The sequence below is a fragment of the Rhinoraja longicauda genome, chromosome 25 (genome assembly GCF_053455715.1).
Source record: "Rhinoraja longicauda isolate Sanriku21f chromosome 25, sRhiLon1.1, whole genome shotgun sequence".
Lineage (NCBI taxonomy): Eukaryota > Metazoa > Chordata > Chondrichthyes > Rajiformes > Arhynchobatidae > Rhinoraja > Rhinoraja longicauda.
Genome location: NC_135977.1, coordinates 8,520,901 through 8,538,511, shown reverse-complemented (window position 1 = coordinate 8,538,511; position 17,611 = coordinate 8,520,901). Strand labels below are relative to the sequence as shown.

The 17,611-nt window shown below is 45.4% G+C and overlaps 1 protein-coding gene and 1 non-coding gene across 3 annotated transcripts in view; one reads left to right on the top strand and one right to left on the bottom strand.

The window, feature by feature from the left end:
* LOC144606091 (2'-5'-oligoadenylate synthase 1-like) overlaps positions 1-16,036 on the top strand; it is a 52,124-nt gene extending 36,088 nt beyond the window's left edge. Inside the window, exons 1-7 of one of the 2 annotated variants that reach the window (XM_078421895.1) lie at positions 4,215-4,292; positions 6,694-6,861; positions 9,221-9,515; positions 11,085-11,257; positions 12,659-12,908; positions 13,435-13,567; positions 14,684-16,036. In XM_078421895.1, coding sequence (XP_078278021.1) covers positions 6,703-6,861; positions 9,221-9,515; positions 11,085-11,257; positions 12,659-12,844 — 813 coding nt within the window. In that variant the 5' untranslated portion in view covers positions 4,215-4,292; positions 6,694-6,702 and the 3' untranslated portion in view covers positions 12,845-12,908; positions 13,435-13,567; positions 14,684-16,036. Of the gene's footprint in view, positions 1-4,214; positions 4,293-6,693; positions 6,862-9,220; positions 9,516-11,084; positions 11,258-12,658; positions 12,909-13,434; positions 13,568-14,683 lie in introns of those variants that run through there. The other variant, XM_078421896.1, reaches the window with a different exon arrangement.
* trnai-uau (transfer RNA isoleucine (anticodon UAU)) lies at positions 12,509-12,585 on the bottom strand. Its single transcript has one exon. It is a non-coding gene; the product is annotated as a tRNA-Ile (tRNA).
* Positions 16,037-17,611: the final 1,575 nt, after the last annotated feature.

Here is a 17,611-nt window from a genome sequence, read left to right as displayed (position 1 = left end):
TTGCTTGTATGTATTTCGTATCGAGGTAAATGCTGTTTTACCTTTTGTCACTATCTGAAAATCAGTCCATTTATTGACATTTTGGCATTGTCCATAAGAGCCAACAGTTATTTTTACAACTTTTCCACATCACAGTCAAACCATGTAAAACCATCCATTGCACATTCACACAAGCACAGCCAGGTAGCCAGGTGAACAGCTACTTAGAGACCATGAGAGGTCAAGGGATCTGGAATCCCAAAATCGCTTGGATTAGCTCCCTCGTATTGAAGCAGACAGACTGGAGTGGAAAAGGATAACCTCCTCCCCCTTTCCTCCCACGGACAGCTTCTGTCCTGCAAAATTGGTGCTGTGGGCCCCAACTATATTTATTCCCATAAGGACACAAAGCACTGGAATAACTCAGCAGGTCAGGCACCATCTCTGGCGAACATGGATAGGAGATGTTTCGGGTCGAGACTCTTCTGGTCTCATTATTCCCATGGTTTGGGTGTGAACGACCAGATCAACATTGAAGGACTATTCAAGATTGCTCTTGTACTGAGGGGTTTGTAGAACCATCACAGTGGACAGCTGGAAGTCAAAACTATAACATTATTTGAGGCATAGATAGGGTAGACAGTCAAAACCTTTTTTTCCAGGATGAAAATAGGGAAAGATGGAAATCCAGGATGCATTGGTCCTTCTCAGGGTTCATCCTCAGCAACTGTGTAACTAAATAGTCACAGGCTGAGACATTCAGGACTGTCAGATTAGTGGATGATTCAGAGACAAACATTCTGAGCCACAGCCTCAGAATAAAAGGATGTATCTTTACAAAGGAGACGAGGAGGAATCTCTTTAGTCAGAGGGTGGGGAATCTGGAATTCATTGCCAAAGACGACAGTGGAGGCCAAGTCAATGGATATTTTTAAGGTGGAGATTGTCAGATTCTTGAGTAGTAAGGGTGTCTGGGGTTTTGGGGAAAAGGCAGGAAAATGGGTTTGAGAGGGAAAGACAGATCAACCTTGATTCAATGGCGGAGTGTACTCGATGTGCCAAACTTTAACTTGACGACAGACACAAAATGCTGGAGTAACTCAGCGGGACCAGGCAGCTTCTCAGGGGAGAAGGAATGGATGATGTTTTGGGTCGAGACCCTTCTTCAGACTGACAAAAGCTTTAACTTGATGACTATGTCTTTGTCCTGCCCCCACCTTTCCTCCAGTTTTATTTACCGCCCTCCCACCCCACCACAATCAGTTCGAAGAAGGCTCCCGACCTAAAACATCTACCCATGATCTCCAGAGACCCTGACATCCTGAGTTACTCCAGGACTTTGCGATTTTTGAAATCTGTAGGTCATTGTGTCTCCATTTGTGGAGGAAATGTGCAGGAGACGTTTCAGGTCAGGACAGTTCTCTAGGCCGGTAGTAGTAGGGGAGAGAAAACTGGAGGTGGGGGACAAAGTGTGGTAAGTGACAGGTGGATACAGATGAGGGAGGTTTATGAGTGGCATACGGCAGGACAAAGGCTAGAGAGGAACAGGAGATAGAAGGTGTCAGATAAGGAGAGAAGGCAGAGGGAGGGGTATCGGTGGGATGGGACTGGTGGGTGGGGGGAAGGCGACGGGATCATGGGGGAAATAGGTGCACATTGGGAGAAGGGGCAGTGGAAAAAGAGGGGAGTATCTAAAATTGGAGAATTTAATGTTCATACTGTGTAGGAAGGAACTGCAGAAGCCGCTTTAATACCGAAGTTAGATACAAAGTGCTGGAGTAATTCAGCGGCCCAGGCAGCATATCTGGAGAAAACGGATGGGTGAAGTTTCGGGTCGGGTCTCTTCTTCAGCCTGGAAGTAGAGGGGTGGGGAGACTGGAGGTAGAAAAAGGCCAGAATAAATCAGGGCCGTTAATAGATGACCAAGGACAGGTAAAGTCATGATGGCCCAGACCACCACGTGAATTAACCTCCCATCGATTGACTCCGTTTACACTTTCCCCTGCCTCGGCAAGGCCAGCTGAATAATCAAGGACTAGTCTCACCCCGGTCACTCCCTCTTCTCCCCTCTCCCATCAGGCAAGTGGTACAGAAGTGTCAAAACGCACACCTCCAGATTCAGGGACAGTTTCTCCACAGCTGTTATCAGACACCAGAAGCATCCTATCACCAACAGTAGGTCCTGACATACCGTCTATCTCATTGGAGACCCTATCTTTAATTGGACTTTACTGCACTTTATCTTGCACTAAACATTATTCCCTTTATCCTGTATCTGTATACTGTGGCCAGCTTGATTGTGATCATCGCTAGTGTTTCTGCTGACTGGATAGCATACAACAACAAAGCTGTTCCCTGTACCTCGGTAAACATGACAATAAACGAACTAACTATCTGGATGTGGAGGCTGGTGACGACCAGGGGAACTCCATCTTGTTCCATCTCGGGGGAGGGGGGAGCAAGAGCAGACAATGGGAGTCAGAGGAGACACGGGTGAGAGATCAGTGTAGGAAGCAACTGCAGATGCTGGTTTAAACCGAAGATAGACACAAAGTGCTGGAGTGACTCAGCGGGCCAGGCAGCATCTCTGGGTAGAAGGAATTGGTGGCGTTTAGGGTTGAGACCCTTCTTCGGACAGAGGGATCTACAACAGCAGGGGTGAAGCCACAGTTGCTGAAGAACAGGGTTGCCAAATGTCCCCTATTAGCCGGGACATCCCGTATTTTGGGTTATATTGGTTTGTCCCGTACGGGACCGCCCTTGTCCCGTATTAGGCCCGGAGGGCGTTGTAGGCCAAGACAATGTGGGCCAGGGCGCTGTAGGCCCGGACGCTGTAGGCCCGGATGCTGTAGACCCTGATACTGTAGGTCCGGACAGTGTAGGCCCTGACACTGTCGACCCGGACAGTGTCAGCCCGGACAGTGTAGGCCCGGACTGTGTAGGCCCGGACAGTGTAGGCCTGGATAGTGTAGGACCGGACAGTGTAGGCCCGGGGGCCGCCTAACGGAGGTTGTGTAGCAACCTGCCTCCCGGCCCGGGTAGCCGCCATTGGTGGAGTGGGAGCACGTGGCCGTTGGCTGGGTGAGGTCACGTGGGGCGCAGGGCGGTGACGTCCCCTTTTCCCTTATATGGGGGTGAGATAGTTGGCAACCCTACTGAAGAAAGAAGACATAGAGCGTGTACATGTACCTGTCCAAATGTTTCTTAAACATTGCGATAGAATCTGCCTCAACTACCTCCTCCAGCAGCTTGTTCTATATGCCCACCATCCTCTGTGTGAAAACATTGCCCCCTCAGGTTCCTATTAAATCTTTCCCCTCTCCATCTTAAACCTATATCCTCTGGTTCTTGATTCCCCTACTCTGGGTAAAAGACTCTACAACTACTATATCTATTCATGGTCTCTCCACCTCCAAGATTCAAGATTCAAGATTCAAGATAGCTTTATTTGTCATCCAATATTGGACGAAATTCAGTCACCCACAGTCCAACAATAAAAGCATTAAATAAGCATTAAAATTACACAACCCCAAAAAACTCCCAAAACACAGTCCAACAATAAAAGCATTAAATAGGCATTCAAATTACACAACCCCAAAACCCCCAAAACACAGCCCAACAATAAAAGCATTAAATATTAAATATAATATTTAATTTTATATTTAATGATTTATATTTAATATGATTTATATTTAATATGAGCTCCATAAGATCCTCATCCTCCTGTGCTGCAAGGAATACAGTCCTCACCTGCCCAACCTCTCCCTGGAGCTCAGGCCCACAAGCCCTGACAACATCCTCGTAAATCTTCTCTGCACCCTTTCCAGCTTCCAGTCTGCTACTTAAAACTAACTTGTCTTCACTGAAACAGGGCGCCTGTCCAGAGGTGCTGCCTGACCCGCTGCGTTACTCCAGCCCTTTTGCATCTGTTTCTGTAAACAGATAGCACCTGCAGTTCCTTGTGTCCTCACTTAAAACCTATTTTCACCATCGGCCAGTTTTGACAAAAACATTTCTGAATTGTCATCGCTGTTACTCTTGTTGCACTTGCCGCCTGGCCTGTCGATTGTTGTCGCTATCTTATGAGTTCCAGATGTTGATGTTGACTTCGTTATTTTGCATCGTCAGACCAGGAAATAGAAACTGGAAACTTAACCCGATAACGGGGAAATGGAAACCATTTCTGACTGATGTCAGAGTCCGGAATCGAAACTTAACCAGAAGGAGAAGTGAATAGAAACCAACGACCATTAAAAATAAACTTCCCTGTTGGACTCATTTGCACCAGGAATCCAAGCCTGTGCACAGTGGAGGTGAGTTGTCTATAGTTTGTGGGATTATTTTTCACAAATCTGATGCACAATTTTACAGATAAACACACAATGAACGGCATGAAATGACAAATGAGGAGGAATATTATTTATGTCATTACACCGTGTTCAATGAGCTGTTGCGGTTTGATAATGTTTCACTGAAAGAGGGAACATGTTACCATGTATCCATGTTAAATTAATCTATCTAATATGTTACCATGTATTCGTGTTCTCCACAGATGCTGCCCGACCTGCTGAGTTACTCCAGCACTTTGTGTCTTTTTTCCCCTTTGGTTAAACCAGCATCTGCAGTTCCTTGCGTTAAAAAAAATAAAATATGTATATATATAAATGATAGATGTTAAAAAACTTTTCTTTAACTCTTTTGAAAATGTAGGTTTCTACACTACACGATATAACGGGTGGTTTCTCGATAAAGAATGGTTTATTCCATATCTTAGTTTGGTTTAGCAGATAATGGCTGTGATGTGTCAAACGTGATGTCTTATTCTGACTGATACTGACCTATTTAGAAAGTGCTAATGCTTTACTGTTTAATTAAAATTGTTTTCCTGTGGTATATTTAGAGTTATACCTGCTCTGTTGAGCAGACGCACTCGCTCACCTGAGCTGGCTTGTTAGTTTCTAACGCTACCCTGTGCACTTTCTCTCCTATTTATCTTCATGAAAGGTCGATTGAGTCAGCTGTTTTGTATGCGGGGTATCTGAGCTGAGGCTGGAGAGAGAGAGAGAGAGAGAGAGAGAGAGAGAGGGAGGGAGGGAGGGAGGGAGAGATAGGGAGAGATAGAGAGAGAGAGGGAGAGATAGAGAGAGAGAGCGTGCAGTGGATACAGAAGAGGCGAGTTTCAGGAATCAGCCAAATCACTGGATGGATTTAACAGAGAGTTAGATAGAGCTCTAGGTTGCTAGTGGAATCAAGGGATATGGGGAGAAGGCAGGTACGGGTTATTGATTGTGGACGATCAGCCATGATCACAACGAATGGCGGTGCTGGCTCGAAGGGCCGAATGGCCTCCTCCTGCACCTATTTTCTATGTTTCTATCAGGACCGAAGAAGGGGCTGGCGTCCGGCGGGGTTTTACAGGGAGATAAGAGAACCGTGTTATAGCCTTTCAGTGGGAGGAAGCGGCGAGGGAGGGACTTGTGAGGAATCTTGCAGGAGGCGAGATGGACATCGAACGGCAACAGATCTAATGAGGCGGTTGATCAAATGTCAGAGCCGCTACCTGCTGTGACAGTTCGCCAGGTGTTCGCTCTTGCGGGGGGAGGGCTGGCACTCGGGAGATTCCCTGAGCGTCGGTGCCCAGGGAATTTGTGAGCGCTCCGCCTCCGACCGAGCAGGGCTGGGTGGGTGAGCGCTTGAGAGACGCCTAAGAGATTTAATAATGAAAACGTGGAAATTAAAAACACTCCCAAGGGAGAGGAGAGAGAGGGAGGGAGGGGGGGGGGGGGGGGGAGAATTAACCCGGAGAATGAAAACCCATAAGCGCCTGGCGGTCCAACCCTGAACCGCCCTCAAATACGGGACAACCCAATTTAGCCCAAAATACGGAATGTCCCGGCTAATACGGGACAGTTGGCAACCCTATCAGAGAGTGATACAGCGTGGAAACAGGCCCTTCGGCCCAACTTGCGCACACCGGCCAACATGTCCCATCTGCACTAGTCCCACCTGCCCCCGTTTGATCCATATCCCTCCAAACCTGTCCTATCCATGTACTTGTCTAACTTTCTTAATCGTTGGGATAGTCTCAGCCTAAACTACTTCTTCTGGCAGCTTGTTCCATCCACCTACCACCCTCTGTGTGAAAAAGTTACCCCTCAGATTCCTCATAAATCTTTTCCCCTACGGCTATGGCCTCTGGTACTTCCTACAGTCCCTTGTCCAGCGCCCACTCCCACCAGATGAAAGACTTAATAGCAATCTAAGGGGTAACTTTGTCACACAGTGTGACAGTGGTGACAGTGGTGACAGTGGTGGTGGGTGTATGGAACAAACTGCCGGAGGAGGTAGTTGAGGCAGGGGCTATCACAACATTTAAGAAACATTTAGACAGGTACTGGGATAGGACAGGTTTAGAGGGATGTGCGCCAAACGCTGGCAGGTGGGATTAGTGTAGGTCGGTGTGGACAAGTTGGGATGAGGGGCCTGTTTCCACACTGTATCACTCTGTGACTGGAAACATCGGCAATCCTTTCTCTCCGCAGATGCTGCCTGACCTGTTGAGTTCTTCCAGCACTTTGTGACCTGCTGTATTCAGACTTGGCATTGACTCTGTATACTGAGTGATCTATTTCCATACCTGAAGGATTTTGTGATTCTCTTCAGAGCTCCTATCGAAGTTAACTTTGCTGAATTCTATCTTTTCTTTTATTACAGAAAAGAGTTATGGATTTGTTTCATACGCCACCCAGTGAACTGGACACATTTATTTACTTACATCTCCAACCTGATGAAAGATTTTTGAAACAAGTGGCTGAGACCATTGACAAGATTTGTACGTTCTTAAAGGGCCAATGTCCCTATAAAATCAGTAAAGCTGTGAAGGTGAGATGACAGAATTGTATACTGAACGGAAATAGGCAGTGGTACAGAAAATAGACACAGAGTGCTGGAGTAACTCAGGGACAAGCTGCATCTCCGGAGAGAAGGAATGCGTGACGTTTTGGGTTGAGACCCTTCTTCAGACTGAGATTCAGGGGAGAGGGAGATATAAATAAGGAAGGGTAAAGTGGTAAGTGTAAGGGTGAAAATGAGACATCAAAAGAGATGCAGCTTAAGGAAAATGTAGAATAGCTTTGTCAGTTAGGAGATGGTGACAACAAAGCAAACAGAGATCAAATGTAATCAGGGGGACGGTCGGACTGGTCAGAGAACTGGGAAGGGGGAGGGATGGAGAGAGACGGAAAACAATGGTTACTTGAAGTTAGAGAAGACAATACTCATACCGCTGGGGTGTAAGCTGCCCAAGCGAAATATGAGGTGCTGTTCCTCCAATTTGCGCTGGGCCTCACCGACAATGGGGGAGGCCCAGGACAGAAAGGTCAGTGTGGGAATGGGAGGGGAAGTTAAAGTGTTTATCGACCAGGAGATCAGGCGGGGTTTAGGCAGACTGAGTGGGGTGTTCAGCGAAACGATCGCTTGGTCTCGCCAATATATAGGAGTCCACACCTGGAACAGCAGATACAGTAGATTATGGTACGGAGTGGAACACAAAGAAGGTCTCAGGATCACTGGTGCTGCCCTGTGGCCACAGGGACCCGGGTTTGATCCTGACCTCAGGTGATGTCTGTGTGTGGAGTTTGCACCTTCACACTGTGACTGCATGGGTTTCCCACGTGCCCCAATTTCCTCCCACAATCCAATGACCTGTGGGTTTGTAGGTTAATTGGCCTCTGTGAATTGCCCCGGATGTGTAGGGAGTGGAACTGATGTGAACGGGTGATCGATGGTTGGCATGGACTCAGTGGGCAGAAGGGCTGTATCTTTAAACTAAAATTTCATACTCCTGATTTCTCATGCCCAAGAGGTGAGGAGGATTTTCTTTGGCTAAAGAGGGTGGTAAATCTGTGGAATTTATTGTCACAGATAGTTGTGGAGGCGAAGTCTTTGGGATTTTTTAAAGCGGAGATTGACAGGTTCAGGGTTAGGGTGTCACGGGTTACAGGAAGAAGGCAGGAGAATTGGGTTGAGAGAGAAAGATAGATCAACCATGATTGAACAGCAGAGTAGTCTCGATGGGCCAAAGGGCTTAATTCTGCTCCTATGACTTATGAACATATGAAGAGTTATGATCACAGCAATCAACCATGGTCATGGTATTCTATGCTTGACAACTAACCCACTGCCTGGATTCATGAGTGGTATTGAGCCTTTTGTGAGATCAAGGCAACTCTAGTAGGCCGAGCCATCTCAAGCACAAGATAAGTTAATAACCCTGTATTTAATTTAGAAATACTGCGTGGAAAATGGCCCTTCTGCCCTCCGAGTCTACACTGCCCATTGTTCACCCATTCACACTAGTTCTATGTTATTCCACTTTTCCTCCAATTGCTACCCTTATGTATCTGTACAATGTAAATGGTTTGATTGTAATCACTTATTGTCTTTCTGATGACTGGTTAGCACACAACAAAAGCTTTTCACTGTACCTCGGTACACGCGACAATAAACTAAACTGAAACTGAAACAAATTAGGGGCAATTTTACACTTGCCAAATAACCTACAAACCTGCACGTCTTTGGGATTTGGGTGGAAACCGGAGCACCCAGAGGAAACCCACACAGTCACATGGAGATTGTGCAAACTCCACACAGACAGCACCCGAGGTCAGGATCAAACCCAGGTCCCTGGCGTTGTGAGGCAGTGGCTCTTGCTGGTGCATGACTGTGCCACCCACATTTCTAATCCAACAGAAATAGGCCACCAGGCTCATTTAAATGATGGTTTATCAGTATTTGAACCAATAACCCTTGATATATGCAATCAATTATTTGTCATTCTACCAAAGGACCTTACCATACACTCTACCACAAGAGTAGACTCTAGATTTCGACAACTTTTTTGTGAATAAGTGGTAGAGTTGCTGCCTTACAGCGCCAGAGACCCAGGTTCGATCCTGACTACGGTTGCTGTCTGCACGGAGTGTGTACGTTCTCCCCTTGATCGCGTGGGTTTTCTCTGGGTGCTCCGGTTTCCTCGCACACTCCAAAGACGTACAGGTTTGTAGGTTAATTGACTTTGGTAAAAGATTATAAATTGTCCCTGGTGCATTGGAAGGGGATCACCGGTTAGCGAGGACTCAGTGGGCCAAAGGGCCTGTTTACGTGCTGCATCTCTAAACTAAACAAAAACTAAAAAACATTTATTTAAAAGATTGTATTGTTGTTTTGCCTCTTCTTTTAGGGTGGCTCCCTTGGAAAAGGAACAGCTGTAAAAAATGGCTCTGATGCAGATATGGTTATCTTTCTCAACTACTTCAAGTGTTTTGAAGACCAAAAGAAAAACCGGGCTGATATTTTGAGCAACATTCGTGATCTGTTTTTGAAATACGAGAAAAACATTGGACATCAGATCAAAATGACACCGCCCAGAATAATTCCCTCTTCTTCTTCTCCTCGTTCCCTGAACCTCCAGTTTAAATCCACAGAATCGTCTGATTTTGTTGAGGTCGATGTTCTCCCTGCATATGATGCCTTAGGTAGGAGGCTTTGAACACATTGAAAATAACCGGTTTAATGGAAAATAAGTTATCCTTTTGATTACATAAAAGGACAATTTTCACTTATTGCAATGTCTTTTTTGAGTTCAGATTGTCCCAAAGAGTTTCATTAAAGTGTAGATATCATTATAATGCACGCATCGGAAAGGTTCAGAGGAATATGGGCTAAAAAGCAGGCAAATAGGACTAGCTTAGCTTAGGACTAGCGGAATCCCGGTCAATGGCGTTGAGTTGGGCTGACCATAGGGCCTGTTTCCATACCATATGACTCTATGATTCTATACGCATAGCAGTCAATTCTCGCATAGCAAGCTTCCACAACAGCAATATGTCAAATGATCAATTCTTTTTTGTGGTGGATGGAAGGAAAAATAATGGTTAGGTAACAGAGGATCAAACCATGGCTTTTCTTAAAATAGGAGCAATGACTCTTGTCCTTTGCTTTTTTGTCGCTGGTCGGTAGTTTAGATTAGTTTAGTTTATTATTGTCACATGTACTGAGGTACAGTGAAAAGTTGTTTTGTTCCATGTTATCCTGTTAGCAGAAAGACCTAAATATGATTACAATCAAGCTATCCACAGTATACAGATACAGAATAAAGGGAATAATGTTTAGTGCGAGGTAAAGTAGGAATTGGAGGACCTCAGATTCGTACGACATTTTCAATAATGGATTGAAATGTCAGCCTAGATTTTCGTGTTTAAGCCTCTAGAGTGGTCCGGAATGGATTGCCCAGCGGTAGAGTTGCTGCCTTACAGCACCAGAGATCCGGGTTCAATTCTGACCATGGGTGCCGTCTGTACGGAGTTTCTCCGTTCTCCCTGTGACCGCGTGGGTTTTCTTCCCACACTCCAAAGATGTACAGGTTTGTAGGTTAATTGGCTTGGTATAAATGTAAATTTGTGTGTAGGATTATATTAATGTGCAGGAATCGCTGATCGATTTCTGCGGACTGATTTCACTATTTCACCTGAACCCGAAGGGTCTGTTTCCGCGCTGTAGCTCCAAACTAAACTAAGAGCTGGAACATTATCTTGCTGAGGTTGTCTGACTCTGGATCTCCCTGTGATGTAATTTTTTTTGCCATCTTTGAAGCTGTCAAATATGTTGGAAAAAAACTTTAATTAGTTATCGTGATTGCTTAAGATTTTGCCGAAAAAAGTGAGTGATGAGGAAAAACCTTTTGACCCAGAGAGTTGTGAATCTGTGGAATTCTCTCCCACAGAAGGCAGTGGAGGCCAATTCACTGGATGTTTTCAAGAGAGAGTTAGATGTAACTCTTAGGGCTAACGGAATCATAGGGATATGGGGAGAAAGCAGGAACGGGGTACAGCCATGATCATATTGAATGGCAGTGTTGGCTTGAAGGGCAGAATGTCCTACTCCTGCACCTATTTTCTATGTTTCTATGAAATACCATTGATGAATGCCTCCAAGGTTTCCTCATGTTTATATATCGTTCTGTCAATGACAAACATCTTATTAAGTTTAATATTACAGAAATTGTCAGTATCTAAGCAATAAAATGTCACGTTTTTGTCCTGAAGGTCAACTGACAGGGACTCGCCCGAATCATCAGGTCTATGAAGCTCTCATTAAAACTGGAGAACGTGGGGGAGAATTCTCAACATGCTTCACCGAACTTCAGAGAGACTTTATAATAATCCGACCCACTAAACTGAAAGGCCTCATCCGACTTGTGAAGTATTGGTATACTGAGGTATATTTGGAGACTGCTGCTGAAATTGTTCTATGATGAGGTGCATGCAGTTATTTAAGTTGAATTGCTTTTGGAAGAACAAGTGCACATCAAATCACATTGTTCTAGTACATTTGGTCAATCAAGTCCATGTCAGATACCAGTAAATTAATCTTGTTGGTCCATACGCCTGCTGTTCCCTATACCCCTGTAAATGATTCTCTCTCAAGTCCCCATCCAGCCCCACCATGCACTCACCTGATTGTTCCACTATCCCGACACCCTGTTCCATTCCCCCTATCCCCTTCCAACTATCCCTTTCTCCGGCTTCTCGTTTCACTCCTCTTCTCTCATTATCCTACACCCTTTTGTCTCCTTTTCATTTCTAGCCTTTGTCCATCCATCTGTCAATTAACCCCTCCCCCCCCACACCCATATCCACCTATCACTTGCCAGACTTTGTCCTGCCCGCTCCTCTTTTCCAGCTTTCTCCTCCTACTCTAACCAGACTGAAAAAGGGCCCTAATACGAAACGTCGTCTATCCAGAGTCCTCCAGAGATGCTGCCTGACCAGCTGAGTTACTCCAGCGCTATGTTTAAAAAAATATATAAATTAGCATTTACAGTTCCTTGTGTCTTCCTTTTGAAGAAACTGATTCATTCTGTTTCAGCCACCTCTACAAGCAGTGTTTCCAGAACGTAACAAATCTTTGTATAGAAGGTTTTTCCTTGCAACCCCTTCTACCTTTGGTTTAAATTTGTCTCCGGTCCTGGAACTAACCAGTATCCATGCTGTAAACTAAACTAAACAATGCACCCAAAACCGTAATAGTTAATTGCGTAAAATATTCTCATCCCTTCGTTAATATTTTTGTTAACTATGTTAAAGTTGAATTTTCCACCTGAGGAAACAGTGAATGGTTCTATAATTTGGCGATTATGTTCTTTAATGTATGGCGTTACGTTCCTTAATTTTTAACTGGTTTAGTTTAGAGATTCAACTTGGAAACAGGCCCTTCGGCCCACCGAGTCTGCACCGACCAGTGATTACCCGTACACTAGTTCTACCCTACACACTAGGAACAATTTACAGATGCCGGTTAATCTACAAACCTGCATGTGGGAGGAAACTGGAGCACCCGGAGAAAACCCACACTGTCACAGGGAGAATGTGCAAACTCCGTGCAGACAGCATCCATAGTTGAAGCCGGGTCTCTGGCACTGTAAAGCAGCAACTCTACTGCTACACCACATTACCGCCCCTAAAGTAATCGCCCGAACAGGGACTCGAACCCTGGACCCTCAGATTATAAGTCTGATGCTCTACCGACTGAGCTATCTATCTGGGCCCTGAAGTTATTCAAACAAGAAAGACACAGTCAATGCCTGAAGGCTCAAATGTTGATTTATTTTATCCGACAGCATGTCCGTCGCCCGTATAAACCCCAACTGAGAGTCGGGGAGGATTTACCACCGAAGTATGCTCTCGAGCTGCTGATCATCTATGCATGGGAGAGCGCTGGGAAGGGAGAAAAGTTCAGCACCGCGGAAGGATTTCGCACCGTTCTGGAACTGATTGTCCAGTACAAACAGCTTTGGATATTTTAGACCAGAAACTACAACTTTGACTCTGACTGCATTGGCAGATTTCTGAAAGAAAAACTTAACCCAAGTAAGTTATGTTGAAACCATACTTGGCCTTTCTGGAATTCTAGAATCAACACAGCACAGTGAAAGATTATGTGCAATGGGAAGGAACTGCAGATGCTGATTTATACCAACGATAGACACAAATTGCTGGAGTAACTCAGCAGGTCAGGCAGCATCTCTGGAGAAAAAGGATAGGTGATGTTCCGGGTCGGGAGAATTTACTGAAGCCACTTAGCCTACAAACCTGTACGCCTTTGGCGTGTGGGTGGAAACCGGAGAAATCCCACGCAGGTCATGGGGAGAACGTACAAATTCTGTACAGACAGCACCCGTGGTCACGATCGAGCCCAGGACTCTACCGCTGCCCACTGATGTCCTCAGTATTTAGTCTAGGGTACAGAAGGTTAGGAGGCAACAAGGAATCGATGAAAGGGTAAGCAGCCTTAAAGGTTTCCCCAAGAGGTAATTCCCAATGGATTTTGTGGTGTGCAGATCGAGCTAGTAAAATTGTTTTTTGGCTGCTGACTCTTATGTGTTTGCACCTTTAGGCCAATGATCCTCGACCCCGCAGATCCAACAGGTAACACTGCTGCAGCAGCAAGATGGGATCTGGTGGCAGAAGCGGCCGAGGTCTGTTTACAGCAGAACTGTGTGAAAAATGTCATCCCCTGGGATGTTCAGGTAAAATATCACAGGAAACATGCATGGGAATTGGATTATTGTTGCCACATGTACTGAGGTCATGGTGAAAAGCTTTTGTTTGCATGCTTTCCAAATTAAATCAGATAACACCATCCATGATTACAATCAAACCGTACACAAATATAACAGGCAGAGAGAGCACAGAGAAAAATACAAAAGTGCAGAATTCTGTAGCAGTGCACTTCCAGAGACAAAGTTCAATGCCTGCAATGAGGTGGGTTGGAAGATTAGGACTGCACCCTAGCTTATGGGAAGAATGTTTAGGAAGCATTTACCTATGTTTAAGAAACATTTAGACAGGTACATGGATAGGGCAGGTTTAGAGGGATGTGGGCCAAATGCAGGGAGGTGGGACTAGTGTAGATAGGGGTGTTGGCTGGTGTGGGCAAGTTAGGCCAAAGGGTCTTATTGTAGACATTGAACTTTGGAAGTGTAATGCCACAGAATTTTGCAGTTTGATATTTTTCTCTTTGCTCTGCCTATCGTACTTGTTTGATTGACTCCATGAATGTTCAGAAATCTGATAACAGAGGGGAAGAAGCTGGTTCTGAGTCTGGTGGTACATGCTTTCAATTTTTTTCTATCGTCTGCCCGATGGGATTGGGGAGAAGAGGGAATGACTGGGGTGAGAAAGGTCCTTGCGAGACACTATGACGTTAGATTCCTCTCATGATTTTGTACACTAAAGTAGACTGAGTAGTATTTTGAGTTTCAGCTTTTAGAGATACAGAATGGAAAAAGGCCATTCAGCCCATCCGAGTCCACGCCGACCATCGTCCACTTCAGTTCTATCTTCTAACCCACTTTCACATCCCCTCCTTACACACTAGTGACAATTTACAGAAGCCAATTAACATACAAACCCGCACATCTTTGGGACACGGGAGGGAACCGGAGCACCTGGTGGAAGACAACACAGTCACAGGGAGAACGTGCAAACTCCACACATGGAGCACTCGTGGTCAGGATGGAACCCGGGTCTCTGGCGCTGTGAGGCAGCAGCTCTCCCTGCTGCACCACAGCGCTGCTACCTGTACAGCAAGATTATAGCAGAGCAGAGGGTAACAATCCTTGTTTATGTTTGTGTTTTTACAGCCTGTGAAGAGCGTGTAATTTCATTGGATTGCTTCACCTTTCCTTTGAATGTCAACCCTTTCTACCCCATTAAACATATTAAACAAGAAGTTGCGGAACACACTGGAAAATCAGTGTCCAATATCTGCCTGGAATGGAATGGCAACATGCTGCAGGATACAAGCACGCTGTCTGATTATGGAATTTTCCATAACGTTACTTTCTTGCTGAAATAAGACTCCAATTGGTGCATCTTGCTTTAACAAAGATTTGCGCAAGGAATCGGTATTGGGGCATTGGAGAGGGATGTCAAAATGCCAATTGCAGTAAATCACTAAACATTTTAATCTGAAATGTAATTCCTGGTATTTTACTGATATATCCAACAAATTGAACAGCTGATTTTTGGTGTCAAGTTGATTATTCCTATTTCCGATTAGGAATCTTGTGAGGCAGTGGTGAAACAGAGGCATTCTTTCTGAAGCAGAGAGGATTAAGGGGAGACTTGGTAAAGGGGTGCACTTCTGAAAGGATGAAAGTGAACGGGAAGTGGGTTGTTAATCAATGGTACTTTAACGTCACCTGCACCGAGATACAGTGAAATTTATTTTTGTGAACAGATTGGCACAGTGGCGCAGCGGTAGAGTTGCTGCCCTACAGCGCCAGAGTCCCAGGTTCGATTCTGACCATGGGTGCTGTCTGAACGGAATTTGTACATTCTCCCTGTGACCACATGTGCCTTCTCCGGGTGATCCGGTTTCCTCCCACACTCCAAAGACGTATATGTTGGTAGGTTGATTGGCTTTGGTAAAAGAACGTAAATTGTCCCTCGTACGTGGGATAGTGCTAGTGAACGGGGATAGTTGGTCTGCGCAGACTCGGTGGGCTAAAGGGCCTGTTTCCATGCTGTATCTCTTAACTGTAGCTTTAAGTTGTGGGGCAAAGTTGAAAAGGAAACATGCACCTTTTTATACACAGAGAGTGGTGGGTGCCTAATGGTGGAGGATATGGTGTTTAAGAGGCTTTTTAGATGAGCTTATGGATATGGTGGGATATGGATCACGTACAGGCAGAAGAGATTAGTTTATGTTGGCATCATGTTCGGCATGGACATTGTGGCTAAAATACCTATTCCTATGCACTACAGTTCACTGCTCCATGCCTGGCCTTGTGTGTGTCTTAGATGGAAGAAATTTTAAATCATTTTATTACTTAATGAAATTATTTGGCAAATAGTGGAAATCTAGTGATTGGTACTACATTGGGAGTGAATCTACATATTGGACCAGTATGATGGGCCAAATGGCTTTTATATAATCTCATTTATAATCTATAATTACTGTCCCAAACAAAGAATAAAAAATTTGCTAATGATTTCGTGTTGATTTAAACTCTGTTACTGATGCATCCAATAAAGTAATTTCTATTACAAAGGCTTTTTTGGAGATTTGTTTCATTCACAGCCTGGGGCTGTGGTGGATGGTAAGAAAAGAAATACAAAGAAATAACCCATATTATTTCTCGTTCTCACCTATCCATCTTTTGCAAATCCATCTGCTGATGCTGCGACCGTGAGTCCTTCACAATATGTTCAACAATCATTGTTTGGTTAAGAGTCACAGAGTGATATAGCATGGAAACAGGCCCTTCAGCCCAACCTGCCCACACCGACCAACATGTCCCATCTACACTGGTCCCCCCTGCCTGCGTTGGCCCATATGCCTCCAACCTATCTTCTACATGTTCGTCTAAATATTTTATTAAATGTTGCGATAGTACCTGCCTCAGCTACCCCCTCTAACAGCTCGTTCCATACACCATCCATCCTTTGTGTAAAAAAGTTACCCCTCAGTTTCCTACTAAATCTTTCCCCCCTCACCTTAAACCTATGTCCTCTGATTCTCGATTCCGCTACGCTGGGCAAGAGACTCTGTGTGTTTACTCAATCTCTCATGATTTTAGCGTTCATATATGTTAAAACATAGAGATCATAAAGTCACGTAGCACAGAAGCAGGGCCTTCAGCGCAACTTGCCCACGATGACTAAGGTGGCCCATCTACACTAGTCCCACCTGCCCGCGTTTGGCCTATCTCTCTCTAAACCTTTCCTATCCATGAACCTGCCCAAATATCTTTTAAATGTTGTTATCGTTTCTGTCTCAACTACCTCCTCAAGCAGCTTGTTCTATAAGAAAATAACTGCAGATGCTGGTACAAATCGATTTATTCACAAAATGCTGGAGCAACTCAGCAGGTCAGGCAGCATCTCGGGAGAGAAGGAATGGGTGACGTTTCGGGTCGAGACCCTTCTTCAGACTGATGTCAGGGGGGCGGGACAAAGGAAGGATATAGGTGGAGAGAGGAAGATAGAGGGAGATCTGGGAAGGGGGAGGGGAAGGGAGGGACAGAGGGACTATCTAAAGTTGGAGAAGTCGACGTTCATACCACTGGGCTGCAAACTGCCCAGGCGAAATATGAGGTGCTGTTCCTCCAATTTCCGGTGGGCCTCACTATGGCACTGGAGGAGGCCCATGACAAAAAGGTCAGACTGGGAATGGGAGGGGGAGTTGAAGTGCTCGGCCACCGGAAGATCAGTTTTGTTAATGCGGACCGAGCGCAGGTGTTCAGCGAAGCGATCGCCGAGCCTGCGCTTGGTTTCGCCGATGTAAATGAGTTGACATCTAGAGCAGCGGATGCAATAGATGAGGTTGGAGGAGGTGCAGGTGAACCTTTGTCTCACCTGGAAAGACTGTTTGGGTCCTTGGATGGAGTTGAGGGGGGAGGTAAAGGGACAGGTGTTGCATCTCGTGCGGTTGCAGGGGTAAGTGCCCGGGGTTGGGGTGGTTTGGGTAGGAAGGGACGAGTGGACCAGGGAGTTACGGAGGGAACGGTCTCTGCGGAACGCAGAGAGGGGAGGGGATGGGAAGATATGGCCAGTGATGGGGTCCC